This window comes from Podarcis tiliguerta, assembly GCF_965153285.1.
Source record: "Podarcis tiliguerta genome assembly, chromosome: 3".
NCBI lineage: Eukaryota > Metazoa > Chordata > Lepidosauria > Squamata > Lacertidae > Podarcis > Podarcis tiliguerta.
Window position 1 is genome coordinate 29,646,086 of NC_139536.1, and position 26,034 is coordinate 29,672,119.

The 26,034-nt window shown below is 44.4% G+C and overlaps 1 protein-coding gene across 1 annotated transcript; it reads right to left on the reverse strand.

Moving 5' to 3' along the window:
• Positions 1-3,196: 3,196 nt before the first annotated feature.
• On the reverse strand, positions 3,197-22,803 carry HHIPL2 (HHIP like 2). The gene is made up of 9 exons (XM_083434455.1): positions 22,341-22,803; positions 16,466-17,118; positions 13,879-14,022; positions 12,906-13,237; positions 10,588-10,714; positions 10,185-10,330; positions 9,812-9,893; positions 7,137-7,219; positions 3,197-4,455 (listed from the first exon to the last, which is right to left on the reverse strand). Exons 1-9 carry the CDS (start codon positions 22,716-22,718, stop codon positions 4,058-4,060), a joined length of 2,343 nt encoding a protein of 780 aa, XP_083290581.1. The 5' UTR covers positions 22,719-22,803; the 3' UTR covers positions 3,197-4,057.
• Positions 22,804-26,034: the final 3,231 nt, after the last annotated feature.

A 26,034-nucleotide genomic window follows, 5' to 3' on the forward strand; every position in this document is an offset into this window, starting at 1 on the left:
TTCATTCTTATACCCAGACCCACCCACCTCCCCACCGCCCAGAGGGCCTGCAGGGTTTTTTTGCAGTCCGATCCATCATGTCTACGCAGAAGTAAGTCCTCGTGTAAGTCGATCGGGTCTTACCTTAATTGTTGTTAATAGGAATTCCAGCCTAAGACCGAAGAAGGAGCTCTTTCTGCAAAACGGGAACGGGGAACTTGAATCGGCGCTGCTTGGAACAGAATGAATTTATTTGTGTGTTATGGTGATTTTCATACTATCTGGTAGAAATCGCTCTTTTTGCAGTGAGAAGCGAAGTAGACATCTGCACAAACCCAAACATTGAAAAGCGTATAGGTGAATCTGAGCTGGATTTTGTCATTTTTTTAAGAACCCTTTTTAGAGACGGCCGGGTGGGGGCGAATGCATTGCAACAATAAGCCGTCCTTGGATTTGCTTTTTTAGCTGGACATCATGCAATCATTTTTATTTTGGGGGGGGGGGGAATCTCTCTCTTCGGGTCCAGAAGAAGAATTGCTTTGGAAAACTTCCCCGGGGACACACGATCCGGCTGTGTCTCTTCTTCGGGGCTGTAAGGTTTCTTTCTTTTTCCGCGGCGTTATGCACACAGCGCTTGGGGGGATTTTTTAATTAAAAGCTTGCTTTTTGGGTCTTCGCGACAACATCGATCTAAGAAGTCGATAAAATGGTAGAAGCATCCGGGTAGCATAGAACAGTACCATTCATTTGTATCAGCAGAACTGATAGGTGGCTCCATAGCTCAGTGGTTAGAGCACTGGTCTTGTAAACCAGGGGTCGCGAGTTCGATCCTCGCTGGGGCCTGGGCGGTTTTTTTTTCTCCTTTTCCTCTTTTTTTCCTTGAAGAACTTACAATTTAATGCAAAACGTTTAGTGCTAGATTTGAAGCTCGTTGGCAGAGGTCTGTGGAAGTCAAGACTGCTGCCCTTCGATCAACGTAGAAGAAAAAGTGGGGAGGGACCATTATGGCTTTCCCCCTCTCTATAGCAGGAAAAAATAATGTTATTGGTTTTTTTAAAAAAAAACAACAACCATAAATCGTATTTACGTTCTGAACGCCTGCTTCAAAAGTGAAAATTACTCTTAAAGAGATTGGAAGGTTCGAAAGGACAGCGGGGAGGCGTCGCTGGTTGCAAAGGCTGCAGTTTCAGGTCTCTTTCCAGGCTAAAGCCAGCAGGTGGCGCTAAAGGACAAGGAATCTGCGCGAGTCTCCGAAGTGAGAAAAGATCCCAGGAAGAAGGGCCGGATTTATTCTGGGCGGGGGGGCGTTGCGCTGGGGGCCAAGCCATGTGCTTCCAAGGGATGGTTGTGTACGCAGCCTTATTGGGAGCATCTGAGGTCTCCCCGAAGTGGTACTTCAACCACGTGGCACAATCTGAGTGAATCTCCGCTTGAGAGACCCAAACAGAAAAAATGTGTTCTACTGCTACTGTATTCTTTATTATATAATAAACTCACGAAGAAGTTTGTATATCCCCACCCATTAAGAATGGTGATCAGGGCTCCAGGCAGCCTGGAACACCTGGGACAAGTTTAACCCGGGGTGGTGGGGAGGGAAGGAATATTTTCTTAATTTAGTAATATTGCACAGTCACTTTGCTTTCCTGTGTGAAATATACTCAGAGTCGCAAAGTGATTTCATGCTCTTTATTCAGCTCATAGTGGTGAGGAGGAATGAATGAAAGTCCCCTCAAAGTATCTGCTTTATATACATTATTGAACACAATGGGCTGCACATGATTGGCTAATTCTGGAATTCTACTATAAGCCAATCAGGTTGTGGATTCACTTATATCTGGAGCATGATTGGGTGGTTCCTGCCAACCAATCATACTGCTGCATTGTTCTAGAACCAATCAGACTGCTGCATTCTGAATCCTATTGTTCTAGGACCAATCAGACTGCTGCAATTTGGATCCTATTGTTCTAGGACCAATCAGACTGCTGCAGTTTGGATCCTATTCAACTCAGTACATAACACTGTGTTAGATACACAAAGCGCAACAGGCTGAATAATAATAACTGTAAACATTTTACTGATTATTTCCTAACGTAAAGGTCTAGCCCAGTATGTGCAACATATACAGTTCATATGTACGGTATATTACCTATGAGACTAATTCCAATATTAATACATTTCTTCTTTTCTTACTGTTTCTTCTTGTACGTTCCTGTATAACACAATCTTTAGGTAAAAATAGAAAAGTCCTCAAGGTAACGAGTAGATTGTCAATGTGTATAACAGGTACATAAGTAATTATACATGAATGATTCCCAATAGTAAAGATACTGAATTTGTTTTGATGTTTTTTCTGTGTTAGGTAAAGGTACCCCTGCCCGTACGGGCCAGTCTTGACAGACTCTAGGGTTGTGCGCTCATCTCACTCAAGAGGCCGAGGGCCAGCGCTGTCCGGAGACACTTCCGGGTCACGTGGCCAGCGTGACAAAGCTGCATCTGGCGAGCCAGCGCAGCACACGGAAACGCCGTTTACCTTCCCGCCAGTAAGCGGTCCCTATTTATCTACTTGCACCCAGGGGTGCTTTTGAACTGCTAGGTTGGCAGGCGCTGGGACCGAGCAACGGGAGCTCACCCCGCCACGGGGATTCGAACCGCCGACCTTTCGATCAGCAAGCTGAGGCTTTTCTGTGTTAGATGGCAGCTAAAAGCTTTTTTTTAATAGCAGCATGTCTCTTCCAGACATTGTTTAGTTATGTATAATGGTTTTTAACATTTTATCTGTGTTTCATGGCTAGTTGTTTTACACAGTTATGTAACCTGCTTAGGTGTTTTTTATTAAGTGATTTGTATTTTTTTTTCTAAATAAGGATACATTATCTAGTTGTATAGTGCTGAATGAGAGATGCATCCGTTCCTGCAAGTCATACATTAGTGTGGTGGAACAGGCTGCAAATGCATTGGAATTATGGCAGTCATAACGTGAAAAAATGAATGAGGCAGCAAAGATGCCTTCCTTGCCTTGCTTGATTTAGGGATGGCCTTAGTCTGGCCCTGCAAAGTCATTCTTAAGTCCTTGCCCACTACTAGACATAAGGTTTACTGCAAAGCATAGCTTATTATCCTAATTGTTCCTATCCTACCCATATCCAAACACAGGTGAATTCCCACCCCCCAATACTGGGGCATTTGGAATTTGTATCTGTGATAGTACAATCCAGGAATATTGTACCCCTGCGTTGGGTGTTGATAGGATGTTGTCTAATAAAGTGACCAGGTGAGACCTACAATAAAAGGTGGCAGCATTTAAGTGCTTTTGTTGAAACATTTTTTGCCTTGCAAGAGAACCACACAAATAGACGCACTTTGATTTATTTGTTCTCATCCAGTATTTTATTATAGGGAGAGAGAAAATATGTGTGCTTTAGAATGTATGTTGCAACTGATAAAAGAAAATCAGCTATGGCCCAGTATTGTCAAAATAGGAGACTGGGCAATTTAGTTAATTCTGCTCCCTGGAGTTAATTCCGTAGAAGGTTTGCATTTTATTAGACTGTTCAGCCATTGAAATGCAGCCAGTGTTCCTTGCTTACTAACCTTTTGAGATACAGCCTTACTCTCCCCAAGACAAAAGTACCACAGACTTCTTAACCTTGCCATCTTTTCTTTGCCATGCAAGTCGATGGGGAAACTGAATTTCCCAAAGAGGGTGCAAATCAGTTGCTGCTTCACACAGCCAAAGCAATCCCACTGACATTCCTGTAGAACTATACTGCTGTAAATGGCCACTGCGTAGCCTCCTTAAACTGATTAAACGGTCATCGGAGTAAGATTTCTGCAAAGCAACAACCTGGAATCCATCTGGGGCATTTAAACTCCTCATTAAGCGAATGTGCTGCATCTGTCACAGTGGGCTAGCAGCTGCTTGCTTTTCCTGGAGCGGAATGCTTTCATTCATATACATATATATATTTATTTGGCGTGTAAACTACACACTGATCTCACTCTCTTACTAAGAGCGGTACGGAAGCAAGTTGCCCAGCAACTCCATCTACATTCACATAACTGGTGTATACTGGAAGTTCAAGCAGCACTTCTTAAGCCGGAACTCTTTCTCTTCTTCTGCATTTTCTCCTTAGCCGCTGAGTTCAGCTTTGGAACCTGTTTCTTTTGGGCTCTGGTTAACCGGGAGCCTTTTTTCTTTGGCGGGGAGGTCGTCACCGTCGCTTTCGAGACCCGTGGAGCCTTTTGTGCTGTTCTGTCCGACTTCGTCTTGGATCCCCGGGCCTTGGGGGTTTGGGTCATTTGCTGCTTTCTGCCAGACCTGGGAGCCTTCGCTGCCTTACGTTTAGTAGGGTCTTTGTGGGAGGCAGGCTTCTTGGATCTTGGAGTGGAAGAATTTGGGGGCGGTTCGGTAGCATTGAAGGCTGTTTTGGGGGGACGGGTTGTAAGACGCTCTTTAAGCAGTTCAAGGACGGTTTCTGTGAAAAGACATTTTAAGAGGTTACCATCCTTGTTTCAACAGCTTGAATTTAGCAGCGATACAGAGCAATTTAAGATGGTGCGTGGGAAAGGAACAGAAAATATTATTTATGTATGCGACAACAGCACCGTGGATGCTACTAGTCCAGAGATGGAAAGAAGAAAGTGTCCCTACCAGAGAGGAATGGCAAACCAAGCTGTTAGACTACGCCAAAATGGCAAAACTGACCGGAAAGCTCAGGGACCAAAAAGACAAAAACTTCAAGAAAGAATGGGGGGAAATTAGCAGGATTTTAATCTCACTTGTAATGTAACAAATACTATGGACAATATGGATAGATATAAAATATAGTTTATGAAATAATATGCAGTTGAGAAGGTTGACAATAGGACCCATGGAGGAGATGGTGGGGAAGTCTTGAGATTCAGAGAGATCTCTTTATATGGATATGTATTTGGTATTGTAAATCTATATTTGTAATATCAAAAACAATTTTTTAAAAATGGTGGGTGAGGTGTCATTATTATTAAGTAGTGGGTTGACAAAGCAGACGACAGAGATTTCTCCAAGTAGTTCTTTATAAGTAAGCTGGAACTGAACTGAACTGCTCAGCCAGCCTGCTTTTATAGGCAGCTGGCTGTCAACATTGTAACAACAATAGCCCAGGGTTTCCCACATAAATTAACTGACGTGGACCTGAGTGAAAACTATATACACAATACCCCTGGTGGCCGGGGTGAGAACTTCAATACATAACAATTATCACAGTGCTTTGCAGCATTGCCTGAACCCCTCAGCCACACTTAACAACAGCACCCCTGCCTTGAATCAGTCTATCCCTCAGCCTCACAGGTTTGTGGTAAGGATAAAATGGAAAGGGGGGAACATGGGAAATATTATGAGCTGTTAGGAAGAGGTTTGCTGGCTTGTGTAATCCACCCTAAGCCTCAAACATTTAGATTTGGGGTGAGGAGCCATTGACCAGTGCAGGGTTTCCCAAACTTGGGTCTCCAGCTGCTTTTGGACCACAGTTTCCATCATCCTTGACCACTGGTCCTGCTAGCTAGGGATGATGGGAGTTGTAGTACAAAAAACAGCTAGAGACCCAAGTTTGGAAGCCTTGGACCAGTGAGCCAAGTTGGGATTTCGATTAGGCCCACAGAGCCAACCCTTGAAAACCACACCTACCTGCCCCCCCCACCTGATGTCATCAAGTGTGGAGCAGGTACGCATGTAACCACACGGGACTACAACTCCCATCATAAGGAATGATTGAGAGCTTAAAGTGAGCTCCGAATTGCTCTTCTGCAGGAGCAAGACCTGTTCCCCCTGCTCATCAGCTGACGGAGAGCAGGAACATGCCAAACACTAAGTGGCTTGCACTCTTATGGGAAGAGAAAACGTCCATTTTAGCCAGCACAGACCCTCCAAGTGTCCCTATTTTCCAGGGACATCCCTGATTTAGAGAAGCCGTCCTGGTTTCTAATTTGATCCTGGAATGTCCTGCTTTTCCTTAGGATGTCCCTATTAGAGAAATGTTGGAGCGTATGGCATTATCCCGACCCCCGAGCCATCTGAAGGCAATCCTGTATAGGGCAGGTTTTTTTAATGTTTAATGTTTTATTTTGTTCTTATACAGTGGTACCTCGGGTTAAGTACTTAATTCGTTCCGGAGCTCCGTTCTTAACCTGAAACTGTTCTTAACCTGAAGCACCACTTTAGCTAATGGGGCCTCCTGCTGCCGTCGTGCCACCGGAGCACGATTTCTGTTCTCATCCTGAAGCAAAGTTCTTGACCCGAGGTACTATTTCTGGGTTAGTGGAGCCTGTAACCTAAAGCGTATGTAACCTGAAGCGTATGTAACCCGAGGTACCACTGTATATGTTGGAAGCTGCCCAGAGTGGCTGGGGCAACCCAGTAAGATGTGTGGGGTATAAATAGTAAAATTATCATTATGGAATGGGACGTCCCTATTTTCATCGGAGAAATGTGGGAGGGTGTGGGCGGTTTCAGTGACAACTTGGACTGGTGTCCAATCCACCTTTTGACGGGGGTGGGGACAGATAAGGGTCTGGTCCCCCAGGCTGAATAGTTCACCCCTGATTCAGATATACTTAGATCAGAATATATACATTCAGACAGGAGGGTTTTGTTGTTTTTAGTATTCTGCAACATGTCACTGATACAGTACTATTGCATTAATGATGGTGGATTTACACTGGAGTGTCCACACACCACATTACTTTATTTGTTGTTCTGCAATGCTTCCCCAGTGATACAGTATTAGTGCCGCCTAGAAGGGCACTGTTGGACTACAGCACAACAAAAGCAAGCCAATTCCTGCCTCCCCACCCCCCAAAAAACCCACAAATCCTAGAACATTAGCTGTGCCAATTGGAAACCTGGCAGTATGCCCATCGCAAAAGTGATTGCAGGTGCAAACAGTATCAAAACGTGATTGTGTATAACCACCCCAATACCATCATGAAAAAAATAAGCACAAGTGTAGAATAAAGAGGGGGGTAACTAAATTGTTTATTATTGATTGATTGTAGTATTTACTTAGTTGGAAGCCTTTAATGGTTGGCACACACATCGAAAGTTCCTTTCAATGTGTCTTAGCATTTGTGCTACATAGCAAACAAAACAGAAAAACACCACATATCCTTGTTGACTTACTTGCACGGGGAATGAATGGGATTCGCTTACTCTTTGTTTTCACTGGAATAGGCTTCTGTTTACATTTCCCTGGTGGAGCTCTCCTAAAAAGCAAATAGATTCGGTCACAAAAATTATGTGTGGACATCTTGAGAATGGATAAGGAGCCTGTGTTTGTGGTGGTTTTCTAGAGGCAGATGGCCAACTTCAGTCTTTCTCTTAAATCATGAGCTTGCCAGCAAAAGACCTTGAAAGCACTGTCATGCGAACAGAACAAAAGCTACCGGTATATCCTGCCCGAATCCTTCCATTAGTTTCTCTCCTTGTGAAGAAGTGGATTTTCAGTTAAGGAAAATGTCAAGCATTTTGTACTTGAAAAGAACTCTCTTCCTAATTTAGGTTTCCTGTGGATGATATTTGCCTACTATATCTTTGGTTTTAAGTCTTTCCACTGCTCTGCTAAATTAATTGGAACTGTGATACAGTTATCATTCCCAACGGGTCACATGCGCTCCATACTTTTAAAATACATGCCCTCCCAAAGAATTCTGGGAACTGTAGTTTGCCCCTCCTACAGTTCGTAGCATTCTTAAACAAACTCCATTTCCCAGGATTCTTTGGAAGAAGCAAGTTCTCTGGAATCTCAGTATTTAGTGGGAGCAATTCATTTGTAGTAAAAGAAACAACTCCAAGGGTAAATATGAGCAAGTGAGTGATTTTCAGCAGGAAACTCACATGGTGCCCCAATCCAGATTGGACCCTATAGCTACATTTTTTTTTACAAAACAGGCCTGTTTAACCACACTTTTTAAAAAAATGTTAAATAATGTAACATGTCGTTTGGCTTTGGTGAGTTTGAGTTCTCGCGTTTCTGCCTTGAAAACTCCATGGCCTTTTTATGCTACTGAAGTTGAGACAGTTCTCACTTTCTCTCTTGAGTGTAATTCACAAACATGCTAAAGAAAGGAATGGGAAATATAGACTTCTAAAAACCTGCAGAAAGGTCCATGGATCTTCCTGGAAGTTCTTGTTGGACACTTTTTCCACTGAAGGTGAAGTAATACCCGTTCTCAGATAGCATGAACAACAGGTTGGTAAGTTTTGTTGTGTTTTTGGTGTGTGTGTGTGTGTGTTTAAAGCCTTACATTCTTCTCCTCCCCACACACACAAAAAGAGATTAAATGGGAGGGGAAATAGAGGCTGGTGGTTCGATGCCAATGCCATCATGTGGCTGCTGCAAAAAAACCCAAAAACAAAACAATACCTGCATGAATAAGAAGCACCCATCCCACAATAAACGCACACCTGAAAGCTCAGAAAACTAAAAATAAAATCTGGAAAGTGTGTATCAAAGAGATTAAAGCTTCCCAGAACAGCTTGACATCTTCATAACAAGGTGAAAAGAACATGAAAATTACTATCTGCCCAGAAAAGCATCCCAAATGTTGGTGGGCCTGGAAGTCTTCCCTACTTGGGAGCAAAAGCGATGCTTTCTTGGTACATTAATCTTTTGGATATCCTTTGGATAAAAGGAGATAGACAAACAGTGAATATTTATTACTGTTGTTGATGTGCCCTGCCATTACTTGGACGGAACTTCTGTCAACAACTCTCATGTTTTTCTAGACTAGTTCCTGAGTCTCAGACGAATTCTATGGTTGGTCTCAACTTCAAAATAAATACAAACTACAAAAAGATGTATTTTTGTCTGCTTTCTATGCTGCGGGTTGCCTGCGAGCCAGCTCTCCTTGAGCACAAATGGGGACAGAGTTCCCTACAGTAGGGGTGAAAACAGACACAATATAAAATGAGTAACTGAACTGAGATGTGTGCAGCAGCAGACTGAACACTGGCCAGGCCTAGCTCCAGATTTATTTCCAATTTCTCCTATTTGGTAAACAGGTCTCATGCTATGCTGCTGTTTCAATTATTACTAATAAAACATCCACCTCTTCATTTTGGGTGTGCTTATTTTAGTTAAGCCTTGGTTCTAAACCAATTCCTTAGACTCTCGAGTTACAACTGCTGTAATTAAAATTAAAAGACGCCTGCTTCTTGGGAGAAAAGCAATGACAAACCTAGACAGCATCTTAAAAAGCTGCACACAGATTCGGCATCGCTCTGGGACCCGTTCTGGGGGCTGGGGTCAGGGGAAGCTCGGGCTTCCCCCTCCCCCGGCCCCGCATGCTCCCAGAGCGGGCTTCACGCAGCTCTCTGCAAGCTGTGGGAGCCCGGCGCGACTTTGCGCCGGGCTCCCATGGCTTGCGGAGAGCTGCCTGTTCTGGGGACTGGGGTCGGGGGAAGCTCGGGCTTCCCCCGCCCCAGCCCCGTGCCTGGGGGGGGGGAATAATGTTTTCCCCCTTTATTCCCCCCCAAAAAATCTAGGTGCGTCCTATGGGCCAGTGCGTCCTATAGGGCGAAAAATACGGTAACTGGCGCCCAATTGCTTTAAACCAATGTACTTCGTTTTAATTAATGGATTGGCCTGCAAGTGCCAGAGCAGGAAACTGTGGCTTCCCAAGAACATAGTTGTTCTGCGGGTTTAATGCATGAAACTGAAATCCAGTCATGTGAATGGAGTGTTTCTGTTGTATCTATCGCCCTGGGAGAAAACTGACAAATATTTGTGTGTGGTGCCGATGCTGTTCAGAAAATCAGCAGGACACGGACATTCAAGGCCTTGAGAAAGTACCCACCTTGCAGGATCCACAACTTTGTATATCGATCCATGTGGCGCAAAGGCACTGGGGTAGGACGTAGCCATAAAATAGAGCTCAGCTGGAGACAACAGGAAGAGAGGAGAAAGCCATGAATGTGAAATTCGTCAGACAAAGTTGCAACAGGCTGATAATAGTGCAATTTTTCCTGTCTATGTAAGCCAGGCCTGCACAAGTTGTAACCGACCACCAGCCTAAAGCAACCGTGTGGCCTTCCAGGTTCCTGATTATTCCAGGGTTGCCATTTTCAAAAAGTAAACCAGGACACCCCAAAAACTGTTGAGCAACTCAGAGTTGGTGGCCTCCCAAAAAAATGATTTTCTAAGAATACAGACACAGCAACCAACATTACCTGCTTCATCCTCAGCAAAAGAAATGATGTATTTGCTGTAAGAGCTGACCATCCCTGGAAAGGCACAGGCTTTAGTGCTACCGATACAAATGTCTTGCTTCTTCCATTGATTTGCTCTCTCATCTTCTTGCAAAGCCATAAGCCGACTGGATGAAAAAACAAAAACATATGTTTTATGCTTTCACAGTTCCACTGTAGCTTAGAAAAACTCTTTCTGGTACAGTATATCCCAAAATAGATCCAAGGCTTTCTCTGGGGCCGTAAATACTTTTTGCTACTCCCCGTTGCCATGAGCTGTTTGAGCCCATGACTAGGGATGAACCAAAAACCAATATTCTGAGATGGTCTATAGGAAACCTACCTACTGTACTGAAAAGTTAATGGAAAGAAGTTTGTCCCTTACCCGTTCATAAAATCACCAAAAATGTATAGGCCATTCAGGTTTGGAGACTCACATCCTCTATACACATAACCTCCAGTGACTGATTTTCCCACTGAATGGCTGTAGGCAAATATTGGAAGTATATCATCTGTTAAAAACAGAGAAAATGCACTTTAGTCAATTAAAACTGTTTGATTATCTTAAAAGGAAATAGTCATCCTTCTTCAAGGCAAGAGCATTTTTTTTTTCTAAAACAAATTGGACATTTAAAGTAAAATTAGTGTAGTTTATAGCCGTGTTGTCCAACCTTTTTCCTACTGTGGCCCCCATCCGACCTAGCCATGTTCAAATATATAAAAGGATGTCACATAGAGGAGGGAGAAAGGTTGTTTTCTGCTGCTCCAGAGAAGTGGACACGGAGCAATGGATCCAAACTACAAGAAAGAAGATTCCACCTAAACATTAGGAAGAACTTCCTGACAGTAAGAGCTGTTCGACAGTGGAATTTGCTGCCAAGGAGTGTGGTGGAGTCTCCTTCTTTGGAGGTCTTTAAGCAGAGGCTTGACAACCATATGTCAGGAGTGCTCTGATGGTGTTTCCTGCTTGGCAGGGGGTTGGACTCGATGGCCCTTGTGGTCTCTTCCAACTCTATGATTCTATGATTCTAGTTTCCTTCCTGTTGCCCCTCCCATGGGCGTAGGCACAGGAGACAACTGCCCCCCAAATAAGTAAAAATCAATACAAATCAGAGGTACTGCCCCCACAAGAAACCTGCCCCCCTAACAAAAATCCTGGCTACACCCATCCGTGGCAAAAAAAAGGGAGAGAGAGCACTAGGTCTTGGTGACCCGCCCCCTTACCCGCTTGTGATTGGCCAAGCAGATAGCTAGCCAATCAGGATTCCCCCTTCACTTCTCATTTCCCTCTGTGGCCCCCTAGCCTTGGGCTGCGGTTCCCCCATTTACGCATTGTTCATTGTGATCCCTTTGGAATATCTTGGTTTATATGGAAACACTGGTTTATAGGACCACCGTGCATCCAGCTTTGCAGCGGACAGACCTCTGTTTGAAGGTGCCCTCTGGTTGAATGACTGATGGGCCCCAGACTGGTTTAAAAATAACTAACCATTAAAATGGAGAGGAGGGGTCTTGAAATTACACATATTCAGAGGCCTCCAGCAGTGGAGGTAGATCATCACTATCACGACTAGTGGCCATGAATAGCCTTTTCTGCCATGTATTTGCCAAATCCTCTTTTAAAGCCAGTCATGTTGTTGGCCATAACTATTTCCTGTGGGAGCAAAGTCCATAGTTCATGTGCGCTGTGTGAAGTACTTTCTTTTGTCTGTCCTGAATCTTCCACCGTTCAACTTCACTGAATGCCCCCAGGCTCTGTGAGAAATGGAGAGAGAAAACGTTTCTCTATTCATTTTCCCCACCCCGTGTGATTTTATACGCCTCTATCGTGTCTCCTTGTACAGTGGTACCTCTGGTTGCAAATGGGATCTGTTCTGGAGGCCCGTTCGCAACCTGAAAAGAACACAACCCGCGTCTGCGCACGCGCGGGTTGCAATTCGCCGCTTCTGCACATGCACGTGACGTCACTTTGTGTGTCTGTGCATGCACGAGCAGCAAAACCCAGAAGTAACCCTTTCCTGTACTTCCGGGTCGCCATGGGACGCAACCTGAAAACGCCCAACCTGAAGCAAACGTAACATGAGGTATGACTGTACTTGCCATTTCCTGAAGCTAAAAGGTAAAGGTAAAGGTACCCCTGCCCGTACGGGCCAGTCTTGACAGACTCTAGGGTTGTGCGCCCATCTCACTCAAGAGGCCGAGGGCCAGCGCTGTCCGCAGACACTTCCGGGTCACGTGGCCAGCGTGACATCGCTGCTCTGGCGAGCCAGAGCCACACACGGAAACGCCGTTTACCTTCCCGCCAGTAAGCGGTCCCTATTTATCTACTTGCCCCCGGGGGTGCTTTCGAACTGCTAGGTTGGCAGGCGCTGGGACCGAGCAACGGGAGCGTACCCCGCCGTGGGGATTCGAACCGCCGACCTTTCGATCAGCAAGGCCTAGGTGCTGAGGCTTTTACCCACAGCGCCACCCGCGTTCCTTTAGTTCCTTAGTTTTAGTTCTTTTAGTTCCTGAAACTAAAGCACTCTAAATGTTGCAACTTTGCCCCCAAGGATCTTATCCTTAATGAAGAACATGTGCACTTCCTATCCCTTCACAAAGGAATGACAAAAATGACAGCTGCAGAATTAACAGTTAAACCAAATACAGGTATGATAAGGCCTTCCCACGAACACGCTAAAAATGGCAGGTCACATTCTTTACCTAAGGAGGAATTTTGACAAAGCTTGATGTCATAGCACTCAAAGCCTTCCTTGGCTCTCCAGCCGTAGTTCCCGCCTTTAACAATTATGTCCACTTCTTCAAACTTGTTCTGGCCGACATCTCCACAGAAAATTCGCCCCCTTCCTTTGCGACTGAGCGGGTCACCTCTGTCCACAGAGCAACGCCACATGTTCCTCACCCCATAGGCATAGACTTCTGGGAGAGCTTGAGGGTCAGAGGCAAAAGGGTTGTCAGAGGGGATGCGGTAAGGCTTCCCGTCAGAGCTTCTTCCATCCACATCGATCCGCAAAACCTTTCCTAGTAAACTACTCCTGAGAGGGAACCAAGGCATAAAACAAGGATTAACGAACGTGACAAAGAAACAGAAGGGAGAGTGTCGTAGCAGTTTCCATATATGCCAGCTGGCTGCTTGACTAGATGGGATATCATCACATTCTGTCAAATGATACGCAAGGGAACTTACATAAAAGATTTGAAAAAAAGCAATAAATGATAAGATAATCTTAAGGCAGCCCTGTTCAGGGAAGTTTTTAATGTATGATATATTAGTGTATATGTATATATATAATAGTATTTATAGTATATATGTGTATATGTGTGTGTGTGTGTATGTGTAATAGTATATTATAGTTTTTAATGTATGATATATTAGTGTATTTTTGGTCTTTGTGGAAGCCGCCCAGAGTGGCTGGGGAAACCCAGCCAGATGGGCGGGGTACAAATAAATTATTTATTATTATTATTATTATTATTATTATTATTATTATTATTATTATTATTATTTAAAAAGCACCCCTGAACAGAAAAGCAGCATTATTTTAAAAAGTATAATTTATTTTAAAAGTATAACTTATTAAAAAGTATATTTTAAAAAGTATAATTTATTTCAAAAAGTATAAGGCAAAGTAAGCTGTCTCATATGTAATCAGCACTTATTGAAGATGGACCTTACCTGTTCTGAGCGTTCCCAAATTTACCAAAAGGGTCTCCGGCTTTCCCTCCATCCCCTGTAAAGAGGTACATGTAGTCATCCAGGCCAAAGAGGATCTGCCCCCCATTATGGTTTGCGGCTGGTTCTTCGATTTCTAAGAGACTCCTGAAGAGAGGGGGTGGGAAGAGAAACACAGAGATCAGAAACTAGGGAAAAGAGCAAGGGAGGAAGGCTGGTTAACATTCAGGGCCTTACTAAGTTCAAAGACGTATTTTAGTTATTCAGTCACTAAGCAGAACATCTTATCTGCATAGCGCTCAATCTTTCCCTTTTCCTAGACAAAGCAAAAAAGGACCCTAAAATTCCTGGGATAATTCTATCCTTCTGATGAAATCCGTCTGCTGGATAGAACTGTCTTAAGTGCACATCTGGCACTCCCACTTGCCCTCCCAGGAGAGAAGATGGGTCAGAATGGGTTGCATACATCAGCATGCATACATCAGTGCTATGGAAAGGAAGTCAATTAATGGCTTTGTTTTGATCTATGATAACTCTTATGCCAATAGTGGTGGACCGCATGACACGTTGCAGTTTTAAGCCGTAGTCAAAGCAGGAAATCCGGACGGCAGATCAGCACAACTCCTGGATGCAGGAGCGGTGCTATTTTTCCAGAAAGAGAGGTGCCAGAGCTCACCATGAATTTCTCCCTTGTCCTCTTAGAATGGCAATGGCGCCCACCTGGGAGCTGCTGGAGCTGAGCTCCAGTGAACTCTGGCTAGAATAAAAAAGCCCTGCGCAAGCGTGTTAACTGTGCAAGGTCTTTCTGCATCCAGCCATTCCTATTTGGCAATATACTTCTCAATACATCTATCCTGCTTCCAGGCACATATTGAGGCAGCAATTGAACATGGGTGGAATAATATTCAAACTAGGACCCTCAATAAGCCTCTTTTTTAGGAGAAACTGTGGTCTGGTAGATGATAGGGTTGGGTTCTATGCTGGACATTAGGCCCTGCACAGCAACTGGAAAAGCCACCAAATTCCCAAATGAGCCAATGTTTGGATGCAGAGGGTGTTCCCGGTTCTTCCTTTGAATGACCACCTTCGATTCAAGCCAACAACACAAAGGAGCATTCTTTGTTGACATGGATCAAGTCATACCTATAAAGGGGGGGAGGGATTCCTTTTCATCACTGGCTTCAATTATGATTGAAAAGTGGGTAGCCCTTCCCTCCAATGTCAAGAGAGCTCAGGATCCAGCTTGTCAGAATCTGGGTCCTGTTCTCTGCCTCTGCTCTAGAGCACTGGCTGATGCAACTGGTGGGTCAGGAACCCAAAACTGGCCATGCCATGGTCTAAGATAGTTAGGGAGTAAAGACCACAGTTTGTCATATATAGGTGGAAAAACAGAGCCAATGAACCTGGGAGTGATCTCCATTGAAGACAGTGGGATCAGGCTGCACAATAACGGGTACCCCCATGTTACAGGTTGAAACTGAAACTATTCTCCAGGTTGAAGATGTTCAGTTTCTGTTAATTGATTCTCATGAAAACTTACAGATTCTGGCTTCACACAATTAACTCAAGGCAGTGTCAATTTACTCTTGGCAGAAAGCCAAGGTCTGCTTGACCTAGAAACTACTGACTCTGATTGGTTAACGACCAGCACTCAACTCTGTTATCTAGGAATGCTAGCACAGTTTGGTGTGTTAGGTGTGTTAGGAGTAGGAGTGCTGTGTATGGTTAAGAGAGAGAGAGAAAGAAAGGATTTATTTTGCTTTGTTTTGTATGCAGAAACTCTGCTGGTTTCTTTTCCCTTTTAATAAATCCTGTAAATAGTTATTCTGAGTCTAGCTGACTAGTCATTTCCACCTCAACTAGCTTCTTCGCTGTGCAGGAAAACTCTGCTATGTTTGGGCTAAAGCCATTAGAGCTATGCCTGACACTTCAAAGTTCCATGAGAAGATTTGTCTAGATTCTTTCCAAAGTGCCGAGTGTAGGGCTGGCAAAACCTCCTTTCTCCCCTCCCTATCACATTTTGCAAGCATCAGCTGCAAGTCAGAGCAGTCTCTCTTGTAGCCTGTGGCTACAAAGGAAAGCACACACCTTTGCTTTGCCTGCGCACACCTGTTGCCTGCTGGGAACAGGCCCATGCATCCAATGAACAATGTGGACTCCGCCCATCAGTTGACATCATGAGTGACATCAGCTGATTGACAGGAGGACGTGGTTGGGCCTCATGGATCAAACTGGAACCTCTGTTGGCCAGCATTAGTCTGTGAGCCAAAGGTTCCCCACCCTTACCTAGGTTCAAATCCCACATCTGAATGCATTCTTTTATCTTGGATAGCACAGTAGAGCTTAGCACCTGGGTCCACCTCCACCCACATACCTATAAAATTGTCCTTTTGCTTGGCCAGGGAAAATAAATCACAGATCACAGAATTCATTGTTTCTTGAAGCCCAGCTGGGATTTGCTTTAGCACAGAGTGTACTTGGTTACTACTTATCCCACAGGGTCGATATGAGGACTAAAGGTGACAACTTCACCCTAAGCCCTTGGGAGGAAGCAGAAGGAAGATGGAAGGAAGCTTGGGGAAAACATTACCTTTCTGTGCTTGCATCAGCCTTGTTGACATCCGACATGGAAACTCTTAATTCACTGATCCTGATTTTCTCCACCTTTTTCTTGTCCTGGTAGGAGTAATAAATGTAGAACTTCCCATTGTCCTTGTATTTGGGGTGGAAGGCCATCCCGAGGAAACCTCTTTCATCTCCTAACCAGGGGGTAGTCAGCACCATGTTCTTAATATCCAGAAAAGGCTCTTCCAGGCGACTTCCATCTGGAAGAAAGACCCAGATGATGCCCACTTGTTCAGCCACAAACAGGCGATGGGTGTTGTCGTTCGCGTGCGCCATCAGCACAGGATTCCTCAGCCCATTGGCCACCTCTTTTAGGCACAGCTGAAGGCAGCCTTTCTTGTCCTCCACCACAGAGCCCAGGTTACGATTCAGGTCTGTGTTTTTCAGCACGTCGGGGAAGCAATAGTCTTCGTCCTGGATGTTAAGCAGGTTGCAGAAGCGGGTCTTGTTCCTCTCGCAGCATTCCTGGATGTGTTTGTCGTCGGTAAGCAACGTGATGGCAGAACGGCAGTAGAGGTGGAACTCCGAACAGTAGTCCGAGCAAAGGCCGGGCAGATTCCGCAGGGGTGTCTGAGGATTCTCAGCATCATAAAGATGAGCTGCGTAGGGTGAGCATTCCTGTTAAAGGGCGAAAAGCATTCTGAAAGTGCTGTGCAATGGACCCTATCTGTGTGGCTGCTGCTGTAGCACAGTCACGCCTGCTCAGTCTGCACATTTATGTATTACAAAGACACCTCAAATAGCATGCCTGAATAGGTTGGTTGGAGCGTGCTACTGATAATACCAAGGTTGCAGGTTCGATCGCTACATAGGACAACTGCATATTCCTACGTTGCAGGGAGTTCAACTTGATTGTCCTCAGGGTCCCTTCCAACTCTACAGTTTATGATTCTATAATTCTAAGTGTGCAATGCTCCCTGACTTTAAGAAACGTAACAGCCCCATTGGATCAGACCAAAGGGCTATGGAAGGGAGACCTCTGGATACTGTTGGACTGCAACTCCCATCAGCCCCAACCAGCAAGGCCGATGGTTGGAGATGATGGGAGACATAGTCCAACAACATCTGGAAAGCCAAAGGTACCCCATCCCAGACCTAATCCAACATCTTGTTTCCCACAACAGCCGTCCAGAAGCCTATGGAAAGCTCCCATGCAGGACATGAGGAAATAGCCTTTTCCGCCGTTATTACCCAACAACCAGTATTCAGAGCATGGTGCCTCTGATTCCGAAGGTGGCATATAACCCATACCCTCTCACACGCCCCAGCGGAAAACCGGGATGCGTGGCTTTTGGGGGCGTGCTCCTGCATGAGTCATTTCGTTCGCATGAGAGCAAGGCCCTGAAAGATGCAATATTGCTAGAACTGGCTAGAATTGCTTAAAAGTGCTTTTCCAAAAAAACAAAGTCTTTTTTGTTGGGGATAATTCAGACAGAAATTCCCAGGTATCAAAAAGGGTTCTTTATGTATGCCACTACTGCGGCCTGTGTTTTGTTAGCCCCAAAATGGAAAACAAGCGAGGTCCCAACTAAAGAAGAATGGCAACTTAAGCTGATGGAATATGCACAGCTTGCAGACTTAATATATAGAATAAGAGAACAAGAATAACATATGTTTAAAGAAGCATGGAAAATGTTTACTGAATATATGGGGGAAAATTGTGTACACTTGAAAACGTTGGCAGCATAAAGATAAATTCAACAGTGTAAGTAAATTTTGATGGATGTAATAATGGAATACTGAATGGTTTATGTAAAATATGCAGGAAGGTCATTGCTAATTTAAGGATGTTTAAATGAGTATTCAAAATTGTAAAACAGAAAGTTTAATTAAAAAATTATATAGATAGATAGATAGATAGATGATAGATAGATGATAGATAGATAGATAGATAGATATAGATAGATAGATAGATATAGATAGATGATAGATAGATAGATAGATACACACACACATATATTCTTCTTCGGCGATCACTCATAGCCGAGTAAGATTGTCTTCTATAAACACAGTTTTAACAATGAGCCACTCCGTAAGTGACTGTGGAGGCCAATTCTGGTTCCACACGTCCTTCCACAGTGGGGACATTGGTTCCCGGGCGGAAGTTGATCATGGTGTGGATTTGCCAAGCATGCCTTCCTCTTAGCACGTTTCTCCCTTGCGTTCTGAGTTTGAGTGTCTTCAAAGCCCATGACACCTTTGGTAAAGGCTGTTCTCCAACTGGAGCGCTCGCAGGCCAGTGTTTCCCAGTTGTCAGTGTTTATTCTACATTTTTTAGATTTGCCTTGAGACAGTCTTTAAAGCTCTTTTGTTGACCACCAGCATTATGCTTTCCATTTTGTTCCCATTTTATTGGGGCAGTTGGGTATGATAACCATTGTTATTAGCAGCCAGTGATTGCCATATCTTCCATGAGTTGTCTTATCCCCCCCCCCTTTAAAGGCTATCTATGTTGTGATGGCACTTGATGGCCACAACCACATCTTGTGGAGACAGACTCCATAGCTATGCCCAAAGAAGTGTGCCATTCTCGCCATCACACAATAGCATTTCTCCACAGAGAACCTACTACTACTTGCTTGCTCTTCTTCTTGCTTACATAGCTTTTTGTTATTCCAGTCCAAAACTGACCTGTTAAATCCAAAGCTCTTGTTTGACTACTGACTATAAAGTTGTACCTTGGAAGCCAAACGGAATCCGTTCCGGAGGTCCGTTTGACTTCCAAAACGTTTGACTTCCAAGGTGCAGCTTCCGATTGGCTGCCAGACGTTCGGCTTCCAAAAGAACGTTTACAAACCAGAACACTCACTTCCGAGTTTGCGGCGTTCGGGCGTTCGACTGCTAAGGCGTTCATCAACCAAGATACGACTGTAACTGGGAATCTCAAAGTGGTTTGGCAATCAATCCTTCTTTGCAGGGAGCTCTGGGAATGGTAGCTTTGTGAAGGGAATAAGAGTGTCCGAACAAGTATCAGCATCCTTGACAAACTGCAGTTCCCATAATTCTTTGAGGGATGCTATGATGACTGTTTAAAGTGGGGTGATGCTGCTTTAAATGTAAAGGGCAGATAGGGCCTAAATCTTCAGAGCTCAGTATAGTATGCTGAAATGCAGTTCAAGAAAATGTCCCCTCTGACAAGCCTTTGTCCCACCATTTGCTTTGGATCCTATAGTCTCTCCCTGTCTCAAGTCCAAACTTAGTCCCTGTAGGGGCTGTCTTTCAGAGAATGCAAGCAACCCCCATTTGCGGCTAAAAATGTCTGAGGTCAAGACATTCCTAAGGGTCTACATAACAGTTGCTAGGATTAAGCCGCCTTGCCAGTAAAAGGCTGGCCCATCTGTTCCTTTTTCCTCATCTATGTGAGAGGTTGCAAATGGTGTTCTGCTCATTGTTCCAATCTCTATCTCAGAGGGGCTGATGAAATATTAGGTCCCTCTGTGACTACTGTGTCTGCCGTTTTATAAGGATTTCCTCTCCCTGTTTCCCTGTCTGAAAAGTTGTTTCCACATAATAGTAAGTGGAGCTATGCAGAATTAACTATTGTCCCAGTTGTTAAGGGTTGGTGGGAACCGTAACTGTGAGGGATAAACTAGAGACACCAGGATTTTTTTTTCTGAGGTGTGGAAAACGTGCTTCAAATATGCTTTAAAGGCACAGTGTGTTAAATGTGTTTTTCTACATTTAATGAGCAGGGGTTTTGGAGTGAAACTTTTTGCATCAGCTTGGGTGGTGGAACTGATAATTAACAGGAGGAGAGAGAGTTTAACCCTTTCCTCCCCTGCTGTAGTCCGAAAGGAAATCCTTTCTCTGGACCTAGTATTTGCATAGGCAGGAATTCCCTGCCCTCTCTGGCACCACTGCATTTTAAAAGATCTGCATATTGGGTGCAAAGACATATTTGAGGTCTCCTTCCTCTTTGGCCCTAAGACTGACATTAATTAATTAATCAATCAGTGTCAGGAACCGTCACATTTATCCACCATTTCCAGCAGTGGTGCCATCACAGCAAGATTTGGGGGCAGAGGTCTGAGGGGCCCATTCAGCAAAAGGAGCAGAAAGGCTCACCTTTGCTAACAGACCGAAATACATTTCAGATTAAGCGAGGCAACAAGCACATTGGCATCTGAAGAGGGGCGAAATCTTTAAGTCCTAAGTAAACTGAACCACTGGCTTCATTTTCCATCCAGGTTGTCTTTGCTTTCATAGAATCATAGAATCATAGAGTTGGAAGAGACCACAAGGGCCATCGAGTCCAACCCCCTGCCAAGCAGGAAACACCATCAGAGCACTCCTCTGATGCTTTACTTTAGACCAATTCCATCCCTGCCCCTGACATACACAAAGTGCCCCACACTGGGGAAAATATGGGTTCCTGTGGCTGTGAAATTATTTTTAAAAATAAGCAGCTTCCTTTTGACTTCACAATCTGAGCAGTGTTGCCCCTTGAAGAGAGCGTATTCAGTACATGCAGATAATATTTTAGCGCTGAGGAAGCTTAGATGGTAGAGTGCTAAGTGTTTGCCTGGTGTGTGTTTTGGCTCCTTTGTGCTGGCAAGGAGTGAATCATTGACCTCCATGACTCACTGTAAAAGGGGAACCCTTTCTGCTCGTAAATCACTGGATAGGCAGGATGCCAATGGGAGCTGCACCCTTGGCTCATTGTTCTCCTGCTACACACACACACTGGCCGGCTTCTGCCTTCAGCCAGATGGGCAGCCTTCACTAGAAAGCAGGGGGAGCAGGAACCGAGCAACTGAGACTGGAGGGAACCCTTTCCAAAAAGGCATGGGTGCCAGCTGTTTGATCTGAGGCTGCTTTCAGAGCTGCAGCTTTCCAGGGCACCAGGCAGGAGCACAATCTAAACACATCGCTTCATGGCATCTGGGAATCAAAACACCAAGGTCCACTTTGCTCAGCCCTGCATAAGCCTCCGAGCGCTGCCCAGTCTCGGTCTGCATTTATTTGCAAAGCAAATGGAAGAAACACTTATCTTTTTGTTCCGAACCCCAGACACAAAATGATTAGCTTCGCCACCTTTCCAGCAACGGAGAGCACCGCTGCTGCTTCATTTGATCTAGAATATTAACTTGAAAGTGTGTTTTGTAGCCCCAAAACCCCCTGCTTCACAGCTCTCCTTGAGCCTCACAACAACTTTGAGAGAAAGCTTAAGTGGCCTGCCAAAGGGAGGCCAAGAAGAAGACAGCAGTCCAAAGAGGTGTGCATTCGTATTTCTTTTGTCACACTTTTGCCACCGTTCAAACAGGTTTGGCAGGTTTCTGATATGAAATCCACAAGATCTGTTTAGCAGGGGTTAAAGTAGCATGAGTGAACAAGTTGCAAGCTGTGATTGCTCTTCCAAGCCAACTTCAAATTTCTGGGGGAAGACAATCATTCCTTGCTCTCCAGTGAGAGTGAGGATGTGAGATATTCACCACTGTGTCATATTGGTTTGAAACATAAAAAAAAAAACACACCCTAAGATTATACAGCTTAATACCTGTATGCTAAGCAGATATGTAGAATGAATCAATGGACTATTATCCTCATCCTCCCTCTGAACAATATTACATTATCTTTTTAGATACATCACAATTTGTCCGCAGGAAAGATGCCACTTATATATATTCCCCTGTAGCTGTAGCTGCTAAAGATGCACATATATATATTCTATACACACACACACACACACACACACACACACACACACAGCTGCTAACTTAGTTTTATTTCTGTTCTCTGTCTTCCCTCCTTAAAAAATAAAAATAAACCAACAGTAGAATTTGCAATCAAGTGGATATCAGTGATGCATAATGAAGGTTACGACCCACCCATTTCCTTACCTGGCATAAAATATCTTTGATATATCCTCCACACAACTTGTGAGCCTGCGGATCGATATAATCCATCACCTCCCAGTATTTGGCTGCAATCGTATTGTCTTTGTCCTGATCACAACAACCAAAAGTTTCATAGGCAGAGCAGAACTCCAGGTGGAACGGAGGCTGGAAAGGAGGACCATAATCGAGGCACTGCGGGTGTCCCAGGAGGAGCCCACTTTGGCCCAAGAGCATAAAGACGCCGGTGAGAAAATTTAAAGAATGGAAGGAAATCCCGGCTCTGTTGCTCTTGTAGGAGCTCACAGTAGCTTTCCTCACAGAAGTTTTCCTGTTGCTAGATGTCACCAAAATGTGACCACCTTGAAGATTAGGGTTATTCATCTTCTGAGCTTTGAAGCATCCCAACCAGCAGAGAGCTCAGTGTTTGCTCAAGTTTGCTTACACACCCCTCTCTCTGTCTCCCATTAAGTTTACTATTGGTGTGCTGAGAAGCAAAGCCTTCAGACCGCCTCTTGGCAACTCCACACCTCACACTGCAGAATACTTCCCTCCTTCCTTTTTTTGCAATTTTCTCTGACCCCTCTGATAGAAGGAGGCAGATGCCACACAGTAACATACACTCTGTGTGTGTGTGTGTGTGTATGTGTGTGTGAGAGAGACGGGGGGGGGGAGGGAGGCAGCTTAAAGCATAAATTACAGCTGCTGCGAGCATTCTATACTATCTGGTCGATAGTTATAGAAAATACCGTAATCATTTTTTCCTATTCACAAAGCTCAGGAACCCAAAGCTCAGCAAATACTGTAGCTGGGAAAGAAGATGAATCATTTCTGTCCATTACATTCCCACTCTCATTTACTTGAAATTAATCAAACTGAGATCACATTCTAAAGAAATTATATAGGATTTCCCCTTTGCCAAATTAGAAGCATGTGGATTTATTGTTTTAAAGGGTTTTGTTAATTGATCGTTAATATGCTTCCCACCACAAAAGCTTTGGGTTGTTTAATGCGTTCATCCTGCCAATAATATTTTTCAATGACAATATTACAGTAGACATCCTTTTTACAAACTGGAAATGAGCATGTTAAGTGATTTATTAGATGCTACTTAGTAAATCCTATATTTTGACTTAGTTTTTGCCACCTTGGCACAGAGAGAAAGAGAGAAAGAGAGGATTTTTGTACCCTCCCAAAGCACTACTTGTTACCCTAATTACATGTGTTCAGAAATGAATTCATAGACTCATAGAACTGTAGAGTTGGAAGGGACCATGAGGGTCATCTAGTCCAACCCGCTGCAATGCAGGAATCTTTTTTGCCCAACGTGGGGCTCAAACCCACAACCATGAGATTCAGAGTCTCATGCTCTACCAACTGAGCTATCCCAGCTCATAGCCCCATATTGAATATGGGTTGGTCCTGTAAATATTTATGTCTAATTTGCTCTTACTGCTTTTGTTCCCTTTGACCGACAAGACTTTTTAGACATGAAGCTGTTGATAATCAAAAATGATCAGTTGCCAGAAAAACATGGCCAGGTTTGTTGCTTCAGGGGCAATCTAGCTTGAGTTGCTTCTACCCACCCTCCTTCCCTTCTTGACCTTTTTTTTTAAAAAAAAAAGCTGTACATTTTAGGAGAACAGTGTTTGTGTTAGACTCCACTATCAGAGCTGAGCTCTGGCTCCTGGCTGTACCCCTACCTGCTCTGTAAAAGGTAAAGGTAAAGGTACCCCTGCCCGTTCGGGCCAGTCTTGCCAGACTCTAGGGTTGTGCACTCATCTCACTCTAGAGGCCGGGAGCCAGCGCTGTCCGCAGACACTTCCGGGTCACGTGGCCAGCGTGACATCGCTGCTCTGGCGAGCCAGCGCAGCACACGGAACGCCGTTTACCTTCCCGCTGGTAAGCAGTCCCTATTTATCTACTTGCACCTGGAGGTGCTTTCGAACTGCTAGGTTGGCAGGCTCTGAGCCCCACCCAAAAGGCTAACCAAGGTGAGCATTGGCGTCTGTGCAGATATAAGGGTTAATGCTGGAAAGCTCTAGTAAATATAAACAAAAGTAAAATTTTCCTCTCTGGCTCAGAGGCTTTCAATTTTAAGACTAGTACTTTTGGTTACAGTTCCACATACAGGTACAGCGCTTCCTTCTTAGGTTGACAGCATGTACCTTTAAGAATCTTGCTTTGGCTGCCAAATTGCAAAAGGCCACCGTGACCCCTGCAAAAATGTGGTGAATTCTATTTCAAAAACAAAAAGCGTATCAACAGGTGGCAGACTTGCAAAAGATCTGAGATTAGTGAAAACTTCACCTGGGAACAACTTTTATAATGCAGGTTCATCCAGTGCTGCAGATGAGAAAATACCCAATATTCTACCCAAATGAACACAGGGTGCTGACTTATACCAATTTTGTCCATCTAGTCTACTATACTCTATCTGACTGGCATCAGAATGAATCCCAATGGTCATCTAGTCTAACCGTCCACAATGCAGGAATCTCAAGTAAGCATCCCTGACAGGTGGCTATCCAACCTCTGCTTAGAAACATCCAATGAATGAAAGTCCATCACCTTCTGAGTGAGTTCTTTCCACTGTTGAACAGCTCTTACTACCAGAAAGTTCTGGTGTTTAGGCAGAATCTCCTTTCTTGTCAATTCAATCCATTGGTTCCGGTCTTGCTCTCCAGAGCAGGAGAAAACAAGCTTGCTCCATCTTCCTTTGAGATGTGGGTGGGTGGGTTTCACATCCCTTGTTTCCTGAGCACCTTTTAACATGAGATGCCAGGGATATATCTAGAACACAGGATGTTCCCTTATACCAACTCAGACCATTAGTCCATCTAGCTCAGTATTATCTATGTTGACCGACAGCAGATCTTCAGGGCTTCAGACAGTGGACATCCCCAGGAGTATCTGCAGTTTCTCCTTCGCTGATTTAGATGAATAGGATATGCACAAATGACAATAGTAGTATTATGTAATTCAGTTCCCATTGTTGTAACTTGATGAAGTCAATAATATACAGTGGTGCCCCGCAAGACGAATGCCTCGCAAGACGGAAAACCCGCTAGACGAAAGGGTTTTCCGTTTTCAGAGGTGCTTCGCACGACGAATTTCTCTATGGGCTTGCTTCGCAAGACAAAAATGTCTTGCGATTCTTGAGGGGTTTTTTCACTCCCCACCCCCTTTTTCTAAGGCGCTAAGCTTCTAATAGCCTTTTAGCAGCTAATCCGCTAATCCCTTAAGCCTTTAATAGCCGCTAATAGCCGCTAAACCGCTAATAGCGCTAATCCGCTAATGGGGTTGCTTCGCAAGACGAAAAAACCGCTAGACGAAGAGACTCGCGGAACGGATTAATTTTGTCTTGCGAGGCACCACTGTACTGCGTTTGTCATTTAAGCAATACCATTTAAAAGCACATTCCAGTTCCATGCTGCTTCTTGGACCTCCTCCAATGCATGGTGTTGTTGCTGTATTCCACCAATACAAAACATACTTTGCACCACTTGTAGCAGTTCTCTCACTTATGTCCGCTATTTATTAAGCATTTGTTTCCATGTATTTGCAGGGAAGTTATACAAGGGACATTCACAGAACCATAACAACTGTGGGGGTGTGGCTAGCTGGGGTTTTGGCCCCGGGTGAAGCCTCCAGGTGGCGCCATTGAGGCTCCCAGCCTCTCTCTCTGTGTGTGTGTGTA